Source organism: Macaca nemestrina, chromosome 10, assembly GCF_043159975.1.
Source record: "Macaca nemestrina isolate mMacNem1 chromosome 10, mMacNem.hap1, whole genome shotgun sequence".
Classification (NCBI taxonomy): Eukaryota; Metazoa; Chordata; class Mammalia; order Primates; family Cercopithecidae; genus Macaca; species Macaca nemestrina.
Window position 1 is genome coordinate 120583954 of NC_092134.1, and position 14386 is coordinate 120598339.

Consider the following 14386-nt stretch of genomic DNA (forward strand, 5'->3'; position numbering starts at 1 on the left):
TTCTTTTTTTTTCTTTTTTTTTTTTTTTGAGACGGAGTCTCGCTGTGTCTCCCAGGCTGGAGTGCAGTGGCGCGATCTCGGCTCACTGCAAACTCCGCCTCCCGGCTTCGCACCATTCTCCCGCCTCAGCCTCCCAAGTAGCTGAGACTACAGGCGCCCGCCACCACGCCCGGCTAGTTTTTTGTATTTTTAGTAGAGACGGGGTTTCACCATGTTAGCCAGGATAGTCTTGATCTCCTGACCTCGTGATCCACCCGCCTCGGCCTCCCAAAGTGCTGGGATTACAGGCTTGAGCCACCGCGCCTGGCCCCCATCTACGATTTCTTTCAGCAGTGTTTTGTAGTTTTTCTTTTAGAGGTCTTTCACCACCTTGGTTAGAAATACTTCTAAGTGTTTCTTTTTCTTGTAGTTATTGTAAAAGGGGTTGAGTTCTTTATTTGATTCTCAGTTTTGTTGCTCTTGTTGTATAGAAGAGCTACTGATTTGTGTACATTAATTTTGTATCCAGAAACTTTACTGATTTCTTTTATCAGTTCTAGGAGCTTTCTGAAGAAGTCTTTAGAGTTTTCTAGGTAAATAATCATATCATCAGCAAACAGCAATGGTGACATTCTCTCTACTGATTTGGATGCCCTTTATTTCTTTCTCTTGTCTGATTGCTCTGGCTGGGACCTCCAGTACTATGTTGAAGGGAATATATATATGATGGAATACTACTGAGCCATAAAAAGGAATGAATTAATGGCATTCACAGTGACCTGGATGAGATCGGAGGCCGTTATTCTAAGTGAAGTCAATTAGATACGGAAAACCAAACATCATATGCTCTCACTCGTAAGTGGGAGCTAAACTATGCAAAGGCTTAAGAATGACACAATGGACTTTGGGGACTCAGGGGGAGAGAGTGGGAAGGAGGTGAGAGTTAAAAGACTACAAATTTGTGCAGAGTATACTGCTTGGGTGATGGTTGCACCAAAATCTCACAAATCACCCTAAAGAACTTATTCATATAACCAAACACCACCTGCTCTCTAATAATCTATGGAAATAAAAAATTTTAAAAATGTGAGCATATTCCACAGCAAGGAAAGACTGATTTTTCTCAGTTAATTTATTTTTGTATTATTGCATAGTGTGTTTAGTCATTCTCAATTTGTTGTTTTTAAAATTGCAAATAAGTTAAAGCACTCCTTGTTACTACTAAAAACCCACACTAAGAAGACCCCAGATAACTTCATGATGCCCATGAAGAACCTTTTTGGCATAATGGAAATACTGTACATTTTCATAGGGATGTGTACTACACAGGTGTATTTAATTGTCAAAAGTAAATGAACCGTACTCAAGCTTAGTGCAATTTCACTGTATGTTAATTTCACCTGCAGAGCTGTAAACAAATATTGAATTCCTGTTAATAGGTTTGTTTTTCAAAGTAATAAGGGTTAGCAATTCTGAAAAGTACTTTCTCTATATTCTAGGTTCAAAATAAATGTGTTGGAAATAATGGAAAATAGGTTTCTCATGGAAGGAGATGAGAGTTACAGGTATAGAAAGAAGACTAGAATGTACTCTGTGATATTGAATTGGAATTGGAAATATCAGTTTAAAACCCAGTTTTAATATTGATACACTTATCTATATATTATCTATCTATATTTGGTGATATAGACATATATTTCTGGGTGTACATGTGTATAGATATCTCTATCTCTTTCTCTATCTTAGCTTCTAAATATTGTTCTTCACTGCAAGGAACTAGAATTTCTTGAAGAAAATTTTGATTTGAGAGCTGTTCTAGGGAAAGTAAAAAGTGAGCCTGGGACATTTTTGGGAGTGATATAGAAGTGCTCAAACAATTATGGGGGCATGTTAAAAATATAGGAATCGGTTTGAAGAGCCTTCTACTTGAATAAGAACATATAGAAACCAGCTTGAAGGGGCTTCCACTCGAAAATTTGAACATGAATATAAACAATCAAGGTAATAGATTATAACCCATTGAATAAAATAAAAAATCATGAGTCCACACTGAAATAAATAAATATCAAGACAGAAAGGGAAGCTCTTTCTTAGACTAGAATACCAAATAATAAATATAACATGGGGTTATAATGGGGTTAGAAAATATGCAATGGATGTTAAAACTAGTGGATTAAAGTTTGATAAGAAAAATAATGTTTATGTGGTCTCTAAGTATCTCCACTCTTATTTCTTACTAATTATTGAAGAGAAAATAGTATGTATACTGAGAAAACTGGATGATATACTTTAACCATGTCATCAAAACTAATATCACCAACATTTGACAAAGTGACATCATCTGTCTCAAGCACTTGAGGAAGGCGTAATGTCATTTCAATATTATTTCTATCCAAAATGTGTCACCAGAACCCAATCAATAAACACCAGAAAAACTTATATTTAGGAATATTTTACAAAACAACTAACTTATAGTCTTTATTTTTATATTTATTTATTTATTGGAGACAGAGTCTCACTCTGTCACCCAGGCTAGAGTACAGTGGTGAGATCTTGGTTCATTGCAACCTCTGCCTCCTGGGTTCAAGAGATTCTCGTGCCTCAGCTTCCTGAATAGCTGGGACTACAAGCACACACCACCATGCCTGGCTAATGTTTTGTATTTTTATTAGAGATTTTATATTTTTATTTTATATTTTGTTAGAGATTATTATATTTATAGGTTTTATTTTATATTTTATTAGAGATTATTATATTTACAGGTTTGCCATGTTGCCCAGGCTTAGAGGGTTTTAACCATCTCCTCTAACTAACATTGGCTATCTCTGGCCTATACCAGAGTAAATACACATAGAACAAACTGTTTACTTTTCACAATCTGATTGTCAAAGTAAGGGTAATTTAAACGAGGCTTTTTTTTTTTTTCTGTCAAGATTGGGAAAACTACCCTTTTTTGCCCTGAAGTTCTTTCTAATAACATGTGTTCCAAAGAGTTGTGAAATACTCAGCGTCTTTCTCTTCACTACAAAGTAAATGAAATTTGGATTCGAGATACTTCGGTGTCTGTTCTGTGAAAGGGCAGTATATGCAAAGTGGCCCCAAATGCCGAAAGAGCCAGGAAACCAAAGAAGGCGGCAGACAAATCCAGTTGGTAGGCATAAGATGATTCATTAGAACTTACAGAGAGAAGCGCGTGGGTAGTCACTAGACAGGTACATCTGCACACTGCAACTCCCCGCACTCAGGGCTTACATCTCGAGGAAAAAGTACACGTACTCAGAAGGAACGTGTAGGTGGCGGCTGTAGGCACCCAGTCTATTATGTATACAACAATATGAAGGGTTGTTTTGAAAGAAAGGCAAAACTTACAGTGAATGCATGTTACTACATAAGGAGTTACGTTAGTCATCAACCAGACATTTGGAGGCATTCCTGAACACGGGGCTAAACAGATTAGCATTGAAAATAAAGTCCCTCTTGTCCCCACTGTATCTATATTCAGTAATTCACTCAGGGTTTGACACAAATCTTGGGGCTTAAATCTTGGCACTCAGGGTTTGACACACACGTGTGCCCAACTGGGTTTGCTTGGTGGATCAAGAAAAGTGCCTCATTTTAGAAAGATTTACTAAGATCTACAAGATAAGAAAGCAGACAATAAGTTTGAGAAAGTATTAGGAGTTCAGAAGAAAGAAGGAAAAGCGTGTTTTTTTAATTTATAAAATGTTCGGCCGGGCGCAGTGACTCACGCCTGTAATCCCAGCACTTTGGGAGGCCGAGACGGGCGGATCACGAGGTCAGCAGATTGAGACCATCCTGGCGAACACGGTGAAACCTCGTCTATACTGAAAAAAAAAAAAACTAGCCGGGCGTGGTGGCGGGCGCCTGTAGTCCCAGCTACCTGGGAGGCTGAGGCAGGAGAATGGCGTGAACCCGGGAGGCGGAGCTTGCAGTGAGCCGAGATGGCGCCACTGCACTCCAGCCTGGGCGACAGAGCCAGACTCCATCTCAAAAAAAAAAAAAAAAAAAAAATTTCAAGAGATTATGCATTCGTGTGAAAAATCATTGTAAATCAAATGAGACTGGCAAAGATTGACTTAGTCAACTTCTCATTTAGCAAATATGGAAACAGTCATTGTGTGGGGACAAGGTGACTCTATTTTAGATGCTAAACTGCCGTGTGACACCTAACTACCTTCAAGTCCAGGAATGATTCTGGGGTTTCTGGCCTAGGTATCACTTTTTATTTACAAATTTAGAAACACCGACTTACTGTAAGTTTTACCTTTTCTCCAAAACAACTCTTGCTGCTGCTGCATATATAACATAGGCTATGACGCCGGCAGAATTCTCTCAGCCACCTACATCTTCCTACTTTTTCCTCAAGATATAATCCCTGGGTCGGGGGATTGCAGTGTGGAATCTACCTGTCTTTCAACTGCCAAAGACCATGCTACTGTCTGAAAGTTCCCCAAATAAATCACCCTGTTCTGTTTCTGAGCGCCTTCTGCATTTTAGGAATTGAGCATACCTTTCCCCCTAGAGCTGCTCTCTGTCCTATATTTTTTATCTCAAGTACTGGTACTACCAAGTTAGAAACCTGGGAATCATCTTTTATACTTCCTCCTCCTCTTTCATCCCATATATTCAGTAATCACTAAAGATATTAGTTACAAATATTAATTCTGAAAAAAATTTTTTGTACATATACATGATTCTAAAATGTTTAATTTTAGATCAATATGCTTGTAGATAATTATAAAATTTACTTATTTATGACATTTGATAATATTAAACGTGAATACAATATTCTTTGTCTTATATATCATGCTATTTAATTTGTAACATACACCCCTTACGTTAAATTAATGTTGAGAGAAAAAATGTGGCCTGTTAACAAATAAATTTATAGATGACATTATGTCATACTTGTAAACTGGAGTTTACTATATGTTTTAATTTGTTAAAATAAGAGGAAACTGATTTTTTATGTTTGGAATTTTTATACTTAAAATATTTTAAAAGTGTAAAATGTCAATACACTTGTTTAATAATTTCTTTAAAATGGAAGAAAGAAGAATGGGTTTTATATCAGCATATTTCTCTGACTATGAAAAGCCTACTTAGTAAAATTCTCCATCGTATTACACTTTTTTCAAAAATAGGTCTTGAAACAATGGAAAAATAACATGAAGTACTGGGTAAATATTTTGAATAGCTGAATGAAATTTACTGATCAGGTGAAGGCAATCTTGAGGGAAATGTATAACATTATCATTTTATGCTCCTCATTAGGTTATATTTTGAGATCAGTGCTCTTTATGCTTCCTGCCTTTAGCCATGGTTCATTAGAGGAATAAATAAAACAGCATATGACCACAAATAAGGATCATTTAAAATTGTCTAATGATCCAAACCACCATGCTGACAAATGGTATTCAGCTGAGTGGCAAACCGAAGGAGAGGTGAGTCATATGCACATGCCCATCGATTAAACCTCATCCCATGCCTCATTTATACATACACAGAGCTCCAAACTGTTCCCTTTATATTATTTCAATCATCATTTTATTTACTCATCCCAAAGTAGAAATCTGAATGGATACTATCCCAACCTTAAACCACATGCAGCCAGTTGAGAAGTTCTGGGAATCAACGCTGGATGCGTCCTAGCTCTAACTAATATTTCGTGGCTCCAGTCAGGAATATTATGGCCGCCTCAGGCCAGTTTTCTAAATTCCACTTTAAGTAATAAAAAAAAGCAGAAAAATTGGAGACTGACAAAGGTTCTTGGAGAACACAAAATACAACAATTAGAGAAACACAGAAAAAATACCAAACCCTGAAATAGTCAAGAACACAGCATTAACATGGATCAAGGTGTTCTATATTCTTATTACATTTTTAAAGAATTGATTCCAATGATTCCTTTTTTTTTAAATGACTTTTTAATTGGGAAAACTATAATGATCCTTGTGGAAACCAGCATAGAAATTCCTAAAGGAAAAATAAAATCAACCATAGGATTATCCACTTTCTGGATAGCTATAGATTATCCAGAGATAACCACTTTTTAAATTCTGGTTTAGGTCCTCCAGTGTTTTATCTAAGTGAATACATCAATAGGCGTATCCACACCCACACACACCTGTGGAGAGGTAGCTTAGAGTAGTTAAGATTCTCTAGGGCCAGACTTCCTGGGTCTGAATCCTGGCTCTGTCACTTATAAGGTGTGTGACTTTGTACAAGTTACTTGACCTCTCTGTGCTTTAACTTTTACATCTTTAAAGTTGGGAATAGTACTTATGTCATAAGATTTTAGGAGAGTTAAATGGGTTGACATCTGAAATGCCCCTAGAACAGTGCTTGGAATACAGAAAGCAGTATATAATGTTTATATTTTTATTATTATCTCTAATTGTATATAGTTTTACAAAAAGTGACATCACATTGTATGTTATATTAAAGCTTGTGGCTTTCCAATTTGATGCTAGCCCTTTAGGAACATCTGCCTCTTCATCCTTTTCTTATATGTTGGGGTCTTTGAAAGTACTCAATATATACCGACTTTCTTCCTCCATCTTAACTGTAAATCAATTTAAACACAAGACACACAAGTATGGCACCTGGAGTCCAAAGTGTCAATTTTAGCATGAGGCAAGCTCATATTAGGAGATGTGGCTTATTAGGGGATCCAGTGGCAAGTGGATTTCCTCATCATGAACCTCCAGATAGAAGGACTTTCCATGTTTTCACTGGATTATGTCAATGTTACCCACATGAGTGACTGGGGTATGGAAAGGAAAGGCGTGCTGTGCCAATGGAGCTAAATCTACATAGAAGCAAATCCTAAAAATGAGAAACATATTAATCTTATCCTTTTCTCTTTTTCTCCTTTCACCATGGAAACATTTCACTATTGATTTTTATGTGCCTTAAAAATTATGTACTGTTTGTAATCTGGCTGCTGAAGCATTCTAACAAAGCAGCGAATGGTAACAAATACTATGTATGTATCATCAAGTCAGTCCTTCTTGGACATTGTCCCCACACACATAAACTAAATAAGTAAACTGTATCTATTTTGCTATGTGAAGACTTGGTGACTTTGGCTGTGTTTACATGATGCAACTGTGAATGCATGCAGGTTGATTAAAAATCAGTTGATTTGATGACAACATTTTGTTTTATTTGGTATGACACAGAAATTGCAATGCTTACATATGTAAAGTGGGGAGCTGACCAATTATGCAGGTTGTAAGTCTCCTGAATTTTTTTCTTACTAGGAATAAAAAGAGCATTGAGGACTGAAATTATGTTATTAAATATGAATAGCTACCCTTCATTGAATGTTGATGGCATGCTAGTTTTATATGATACATTTATACACTATACATCTTTTATCTAACTCTGTTGCAATGATTATGGTTGTGTTGGTCATTTTTTTGTCTGGCCTCACATCCATTCTCTCCTATCCTCTGATCCTCTCTGTATCCCAAGAGAATAACTCCTGCAAACTAAGTTTTCTACTCCAATGCCACCTGACTTCCTTTTATGTATGTCAGTGGGAAGTACTGGTGTGAGACTAGGGTTATGGAGAAGGGGAAAGCAAGGTATTTCTGCCTGTCATGGCTTCTTGCACGTCAGCCCTTCCCATTTCTGTTATAGCCTTTGGAGTGGGAGTGACTTTCCACTGTTGTAAATCTCTGAGTTGCCCACAATCCCACATTTTTTTTTAGCTCTTCTTGTATCATTATAAGAATGAAGAGATGTTTTCCATATAACATCCCTCTATTAAATTATCTATTGTGAGTTCTGTTTTCCTATCAGGACCCTGACAAAGATAGATACTGTTTTCATTTTATAGAAACATTAAGTAACTTGAACAAAAGCACACAGCTAGTTTAAAAACAGGCTTTCAAACAAGTTGTAACTAATTTCATAGCCCAAGTATTTGAACTACTATGCTGCATTCAAGTGATAGTTCAAATGAATACCCAAATGAATACTTTTCATTAATCACCTCTTTCTATTACTTAGCTCAAATTGTCTGCTTTATGGCACTAACTAGCTATCATCATCACTTAATTATCTATCTCTCCCAATTGTTTATAAGGTCACTTGAGAGCAGGCACATTTGATTCATCTTTGTATCCCCAGTACCTACTACTGTGCTTGGAATGTAGTGGAGTCTTAATAAATATTTGTAGAATAAATGAGTAGTAATCACTGTCATTGACAGAGTGACTATTTTATTTCCGCAGCCCTGCAAGGAGTCCTATGTAAATTTTATAACTCAATCTTCATGACAATCTTGCAAAGTAGGCATAAATATTTCAATATTAGAGATGAGGAATAGGCTCAAAGAGTTTAAACAGCTCACAATTAATCTGGGATTAAACCTAGGCTAAGTGGATTACAAGGTCTGCTATCTTGACTATGTCTAGCTGCCTCCCTACATCAATTTATGTGAAAAAAAATACATAAATAAATGTGTTGGAAAAAACTCAAAGCATTTGATTGAATATTCAGTTATTTTTTTGAGCTTTATAAACAGATAAAGTCTTGTCTCTGTGAGAAAAAGGAGCAGCTCAGTATGCCATATATTGAATGAAAATACATATGTTTGTACTTACCTAGACTATGCAGAAAAAAAGAAAATAAGAATTGGGATAATAATCTGAAGAAATGAAATAGTTGATATTGCTGTCAAAATAAAATCAGAGCTGGACAGTAAAGTGGTAAAAGATTTTATTCAGGGACTATTGCAACAGGAGAAAAGAGACCTCAGTGTAGTACTGGGCTCAATTCCGAATGTAGCTTGAACAGATGGAGATTTTTAGCGAAGGAGCAGGTTGGGGGATGAGGGGATGGAAAATTACTAACAGGAAACATCGGGAGTGAGGAGGGACTATGGCTAAACCAATGTGACAGGACTTTTGCAGACTGAAGGCCAGGATGATCAGATATCAACTGGGGAATTCTGGGGATGTGGAATTTGATCAAATATCAAGACAATCAGATATCAAGAGTGAAGGATTCTCTCTAAACAGACTTAGCAAGATTCCCACTACAATTGGGCAGTAGAGGGTTGGGCACCAAGACTGAGGCCTAGGGGACATAGAGGAGTCAGAACTAGACTTAGGTAAAGGAGTTCATCTTGTTATCAAGTGCGGAAAATGCTCGTTATCCCCATGGTTATCTACTCATTCTCTAGAATTACTTGGTATGGTGTGTGACACTGATGATATTTACAACCAATTCCCCTAAACACAGAATTCAGGTTTCAACTTTAATTTTCTGTTTCTTGGTCTATTATCTAGAGTTAGTACATTATCTAAAGTCATAGGGTAGATATTTTTACTGATGGATTGTTGATGAAAGTGTTTACTTGTGTTTTTGTGAGATCCAGTCTTTGCTTTGCATGGTGAAATCACATGTATGGGTAACATTTTATGGCTCAGTTAAGTTTCTCTCATAGTTTTTCCAAGCAATGCATTCTTAGTGCCTCCTCTGAATCTAGAAAATAAAATAATACTTATATTTGTAAAACTGAATTGCAGAATTCATTATTTTATTCTTTAATTTCTGGTGAAAATGAATGAATTTAAGTAAAATAATTTGATAGACAAAATACAAAAAGCCATTGATGATTCTACATGTAATTCATTGGCACATACTTGCTTGGATTAGTATTGGTTGAAATTGTTTCAGCTGGATACCACCCAAGAGGCTGTTCTCTTCTCACGGAGCTAGGAGCCATTTCAGGATCCTGGAAATAAGGTTTTTGCTGGTGTAACGTTTTTTATTTTCCCCAGGAAAAGGATGATCTCCTAAGTCTTCTTCATGTATGTACTGCTAGCTTTTCTGTAAAATAAGGCCTTTATTTCATTAATTTGAGAGTACAGAATAATGTAAAATTAAACACACACATTTTTTCCCAGTTGATTTCTAACAATCACAAACTATGTCAATTTACTTAACACTGGGCAAGAGCCCAAACAAAATTTGTTTTATAAAACTTCATATTATTGTTTTATCAAACTTTGTATTATCTTGTGATTGAGACACATCATTAGGGGCTGGAAACCAACAGGTGTCAAAAGCCCCAGAGTTGCTGTTCAGTGGATATAGAATTACAGTCGTGCAAGATGAAAAAGTTCCAGAGATCTGCTATTTAACAATGTGTATATAGTTAACAATTCTGTACTGTGCACTTAAAAATTTAGGAGAGTAGAGCTCCTCTTATTTGTGTGTTTTTTAAAAATCCCAGTCAAACAAAAAAAACAACACAACACAGAGCTATGACCAGCAGGCATGGAAGAAATCCAGCAGTTGTGTGAGAAAGCATACTGAAGCATTACCTGTTCCCATTTGAATGCTGAGAAGGAGTTAGGGAAATAAAATAATTCTCCACTTAATAAAACTTCAGCACGTCTTTTTCATTAGAAGTGATGATTGACAGGGATTTGTTGGTGACACTGTGTGGTCCTGGAAGCAGAAGTCACTGCGTAAACAACGCTGTGCTAACAAAAGAGGACTGTTCACATGGCTGGCACTAGCACAACCTCGAGAAGATGAAAAGACAACACACGCAATTTCCTGATTTGGGGCCAAGATGGACAACAGTGACTGTGATATTAACTGTTGGATTTCATGGATTTTGTTGAATAAATTGAATAGATTTTGTTAATTTATTTTCCTCCATGAAAATGTTTGAAATGTATCTGAAAATATAAAATATTTTCACTGTATAGGTTGGAAAACTAGGGAAAGTTTAGGGTTCATTTAATCCCATTTAATTCTTTTCAAGTGCTTAGCGTTAAATATTACCTCTTACCTCAGTTAATAGTTTTTTAACCCTTTTTTTCAATACGTCAAAACATTTTGAAACAAATCTTCCAGATATGGTGAAAAACACTGCTCTAGATGGTTACTTAGTGTCACAATTCATGGTGGGAACTCTATAGAATTCCCCTATGTGGTGATTCGCTGTGGCGCTACCTCCAGCTTTTATGCCCTCTGGTTATATATGAAAAAATAGACATTTAATATAGTAATGTTTTTAGCCACAAAGAAGAATGAAGACAGTTTTGACATGGAAGAACAATAAGTGCTCTCCCTTAGTGTTTGATAGGGTGACTATATTGGGCTAAGATAATGGTTAGGAGACAGAGAAGGAAAAAGGGGAAAGAGATTGGGTCGTAAATGCACGAGAAGAAAGAAATGAGGGCAGTTGAGAACAATAATCTATGAATTTTTTCACCACTTACATACCAAGTAAATTGCATTTCCTTCTACACTGTCTGGTTCGATTCCAGCGTGTTTTATTTAAAAGTTTTATCTTTCCCAATGAAAGTTTAAGTTCTTTGGAATCTGGGTCCAAGTATCTTCCACAGAAACATACTTCTCTCACTAGTTTATATTCTCCATAGGCACGTACTTGGCTGTCTTGCTCACTGCTGAATGCTGGTGTGTAGCACCATGACTGGCACAGAGTAGATGTTCAATAAATATTTGTTGTATCCGTGAGACAATGTGTAAAAATAACAAAACTCAAACATTATAGTGCAGTGACTGTTGCCTTAATATTTGTTTGGGATTCAGCACGTTTGTAGAGGCAAAGCAGTTGGTTTTTTAAAAATTAGTGCCACTCAGGATCACATGTTAAATGGATATTGTTTAAAGGACTTAATTAATTAATGCTGGGGATACTGTTAAGAAATCATTCTAGAAACTAGAATAAATACTGCCAAAGTGAAACACTTTGGTTTTGATACAAAATATTGCCTTAGTTTCACGATGTAAAACAAACAAAATCTTTGATGGGATTAGTAGGATTTACTTGAGTTTAAGTCAACTTTTTGTTTTATATATAAAAATGTGTGCCTGTATATTATACATATGTACATATATTTCCACATATATCTATACCTATTACATATAGCTACCCATAGATATCCATTTATATGTTTAATCTCCTAAGTCTTACATCTTAATTTGCAATTGTGGGATTATTTTCCAGAACATAGAATTGTTTGTTATTTTTACTAGCCTATTTTCATGATTAAAATTCCATGTCTCCCCAGGTTTCCATGTATCAGCAGTGCCCCAGAAAGTGTTTCCCTTCCTGAGACTCTAGGGAAGCCTTGGAATGCAAATAACTTGAAAAGAGAGCCTGGCCAAAAAAAGATTTTTGAGCCTTGGTAGGGTTACTGAAGCAGGTTTTAGCAAAAACACAACTCAAAGTATGTGTGTTATTAAAAGCAGCTATTTTCATGTAAGTCCTTTGGTACTATTTGTTTTGGCTAGAGAAGTGAAAAACTTTCTTTTAACCATGTGACCATTATTTTGCAAGATGATAACAAACAATTCTAATGTCTTTAATCTCACTGAAGAGTAACTGAAGTTATTTGATGTACCATTTGAAATAGAAAATCAACAACTAAATCTTCTCTAACACCATGATTTTCTAATCTGTATTAAAAGTATTCCAGGTATTTTTGTAATACAATGGATTTCAATTATGTTGTTCATTTTCAGTACTTACTTCAAAAGAATGATGCTTTACAATTTTGTAGTTAATTTAACATATTTTTTTGTTTGCTTAAAAGGGTAGAAGTAAGACTTACCAAGATTTAAAACATACATAGCTTGGAACACCCTGAAGAGCAACATGGGAGAAACTGAGAAAAGAATTGAAACCCATAGAATAAGATGTCTTTCCAAGTTGAAGGTATGGAATTTTTCTATGTGGATATGTGTGCATGTACACTAGTTTTTAAAATATGACAGTCCTGGTAAAATTGCCCCTATCTGCATGACGTGATCTGATATTAATGCCATACTGCCTGATCTATTGATGATTTCTTGCTTTAAAGAAGTTCGTTTTATAACTGAGTGTGTGTCTAAACAGGATTATTGATTCAGGCAAGTTAGTCCTAAATGGCTTTGAGGGACTTAAATGGAAGACAGGATCCTAAAAATTTCCAGGCACACATACTGTGGCAGGATTTATTTTTCTGGATCAAAGGCCATACTCACTCTTGCAGGGTTTTTAACCCAGAGAAGTGTGGGAGTCACTCTTGGAAAATGGCTCATTGCACAGAAATGCTTTGTTGAATTGCATGCAAAGATTTGTATGCAATTATCCAGCAAAACAAATGTTTTCTTTAAGCTTCGGCAACATAACAGTAATTTCCTATAAGAAAAATGGCCATTTTATCAGCTTTTCTATATTTTTTTCTATTTCAGAGAAAAATTTTGTTTTCTAGCTTCAATGTCATTTTATATTCAAACAAAATTTGAATTTATTATAAACCAAGGGATCTGGACATTTTTCTTGATCCTATAGCTAGTGCCTGCAAGTGGTTTCAAAACTAAAACACTGTCACTCATTTCCTCCCTATCAGAAGTTTGTTTTCTATTTATATATGTGTTGGGGAAATTTAAACCTGTATACAAAATTGGAGAATTATGATATAAATCTAAAAAAAAAAGACTTGCCTGAAATGTTATGTTAATTATGAAAAACTCTTTGGACTTCAGTTTTCTCATCTGAAAAGGGTAATAACAACATTCCTACCTTATAGGATTCTTTTATGTTTGAAACAATGACTGGAATATCGTAAACTTTCAATAAATATTAGCTATTAATATTAACAGCATTTGTGGAGAAAAGTCAAGTGTTATTTATAAACAAGAGGTCTTTAATTTTTTATTGCTTTGGAGTTTAGCAAGGTTAGATATTGATGTGGATGTTATGACAAAATGCTGTAAGCACAAGTTTATCAGGTAAAAGTGAGAGGCAATTGCTTAATAGCAAGTTAGGTTTCTCTGTTTCTCTGAACTTAGAAATATACTCATTAAGCAAATTCATTAGGAAGCATGAAAGGACTATTTTCAACAAATTTGCTTTAAACTTTGTTGTTGAAATAAGTTGAAAGGGCATTATTGCTAAAAGCTAGTAGGAGTAGCTTCATAAATATAGAGATTATTTAGCACTAGACGTGGGTCAGAATAACCACTGATTTCTTTCACTCTGTGAATAACACCAAACAAGTAGGCAACCCGTGTGTTTTAGGGAAAAAGCAATGGGGTCATGATCCATCTAATTTCCTTTCTTAACATGTTAAGTAGAATAAATTATTTTTCCAAATTTGACTTGTACTTGATTTAGTAGGACTTGTTTTTAAATATAAAATCTGATGTATAAAACTATGTGAAAATAGTTTACTCTCAAGAATATGCTCTGAGAAGGTTTACAGTGGGAAGACAGAATATCCACAAATGGTATTTAATATAACAAAATAGCTAGAGATATGGCCATACTATGCTGTTGTCAATCACAGTTTTGATTCACATTAAGATTGCTATTCAAATTTCTAGGTCCTTTTCACATAAATTT

The 14386-nt window shown here is 35.4% G+C and overlaps 1 protein-coding gene and 1 long non-coding RNA gene across 18 annotated transcripts in view; one reads left to right on the forward strand and one right to left on the reverse strand.

Moving 5' to 3' along the window:
* Window positions 1-14386, forward strand: part of LOC105469869 (solute carrier organic anion transporter family member 1A2) — a 164115-nt gene that overhangs the window by 90434 nt on the left and 59295 nt on the right. For 11 of the 17 annotated variants that reach the window (XM_071072089.1, XM_011721410.3, XM_011721413.2 and 8 more), the window contains one exon: window positions 12594-12715. In XM_071072089.1, coding sequence (XP_070928190.1) covers window positions 12656-12715 — 60 coding nt within the window. In that variant the 5' untranslated portion in view covers window positions 12594-12655. Of the gene's footprint in view, window positions 1-12237; window positions 12260-12363; window positions 12477-12593; window positions 12716-14386 lie in introns of those variants that run through there. The other 6 variants (XM_071072090.1, XM_024789138.2, XM_071072088.1 and 3 more) reach the window with 4 other exon arrangements.
* Window positions 8842-10726, reverse strand: LOC112424636 (uncharacterized). The gene is made up of 3 exons (XR_003015415.2): window positions 10344-10726; window positions 9660-9846; window positions 8842-9498 (listed from the first exon to the last, which is right to left on the reverse strand). It is a non-coding gene; the product is annotated as an uncharacterized lncRNA (long non-coding RNA).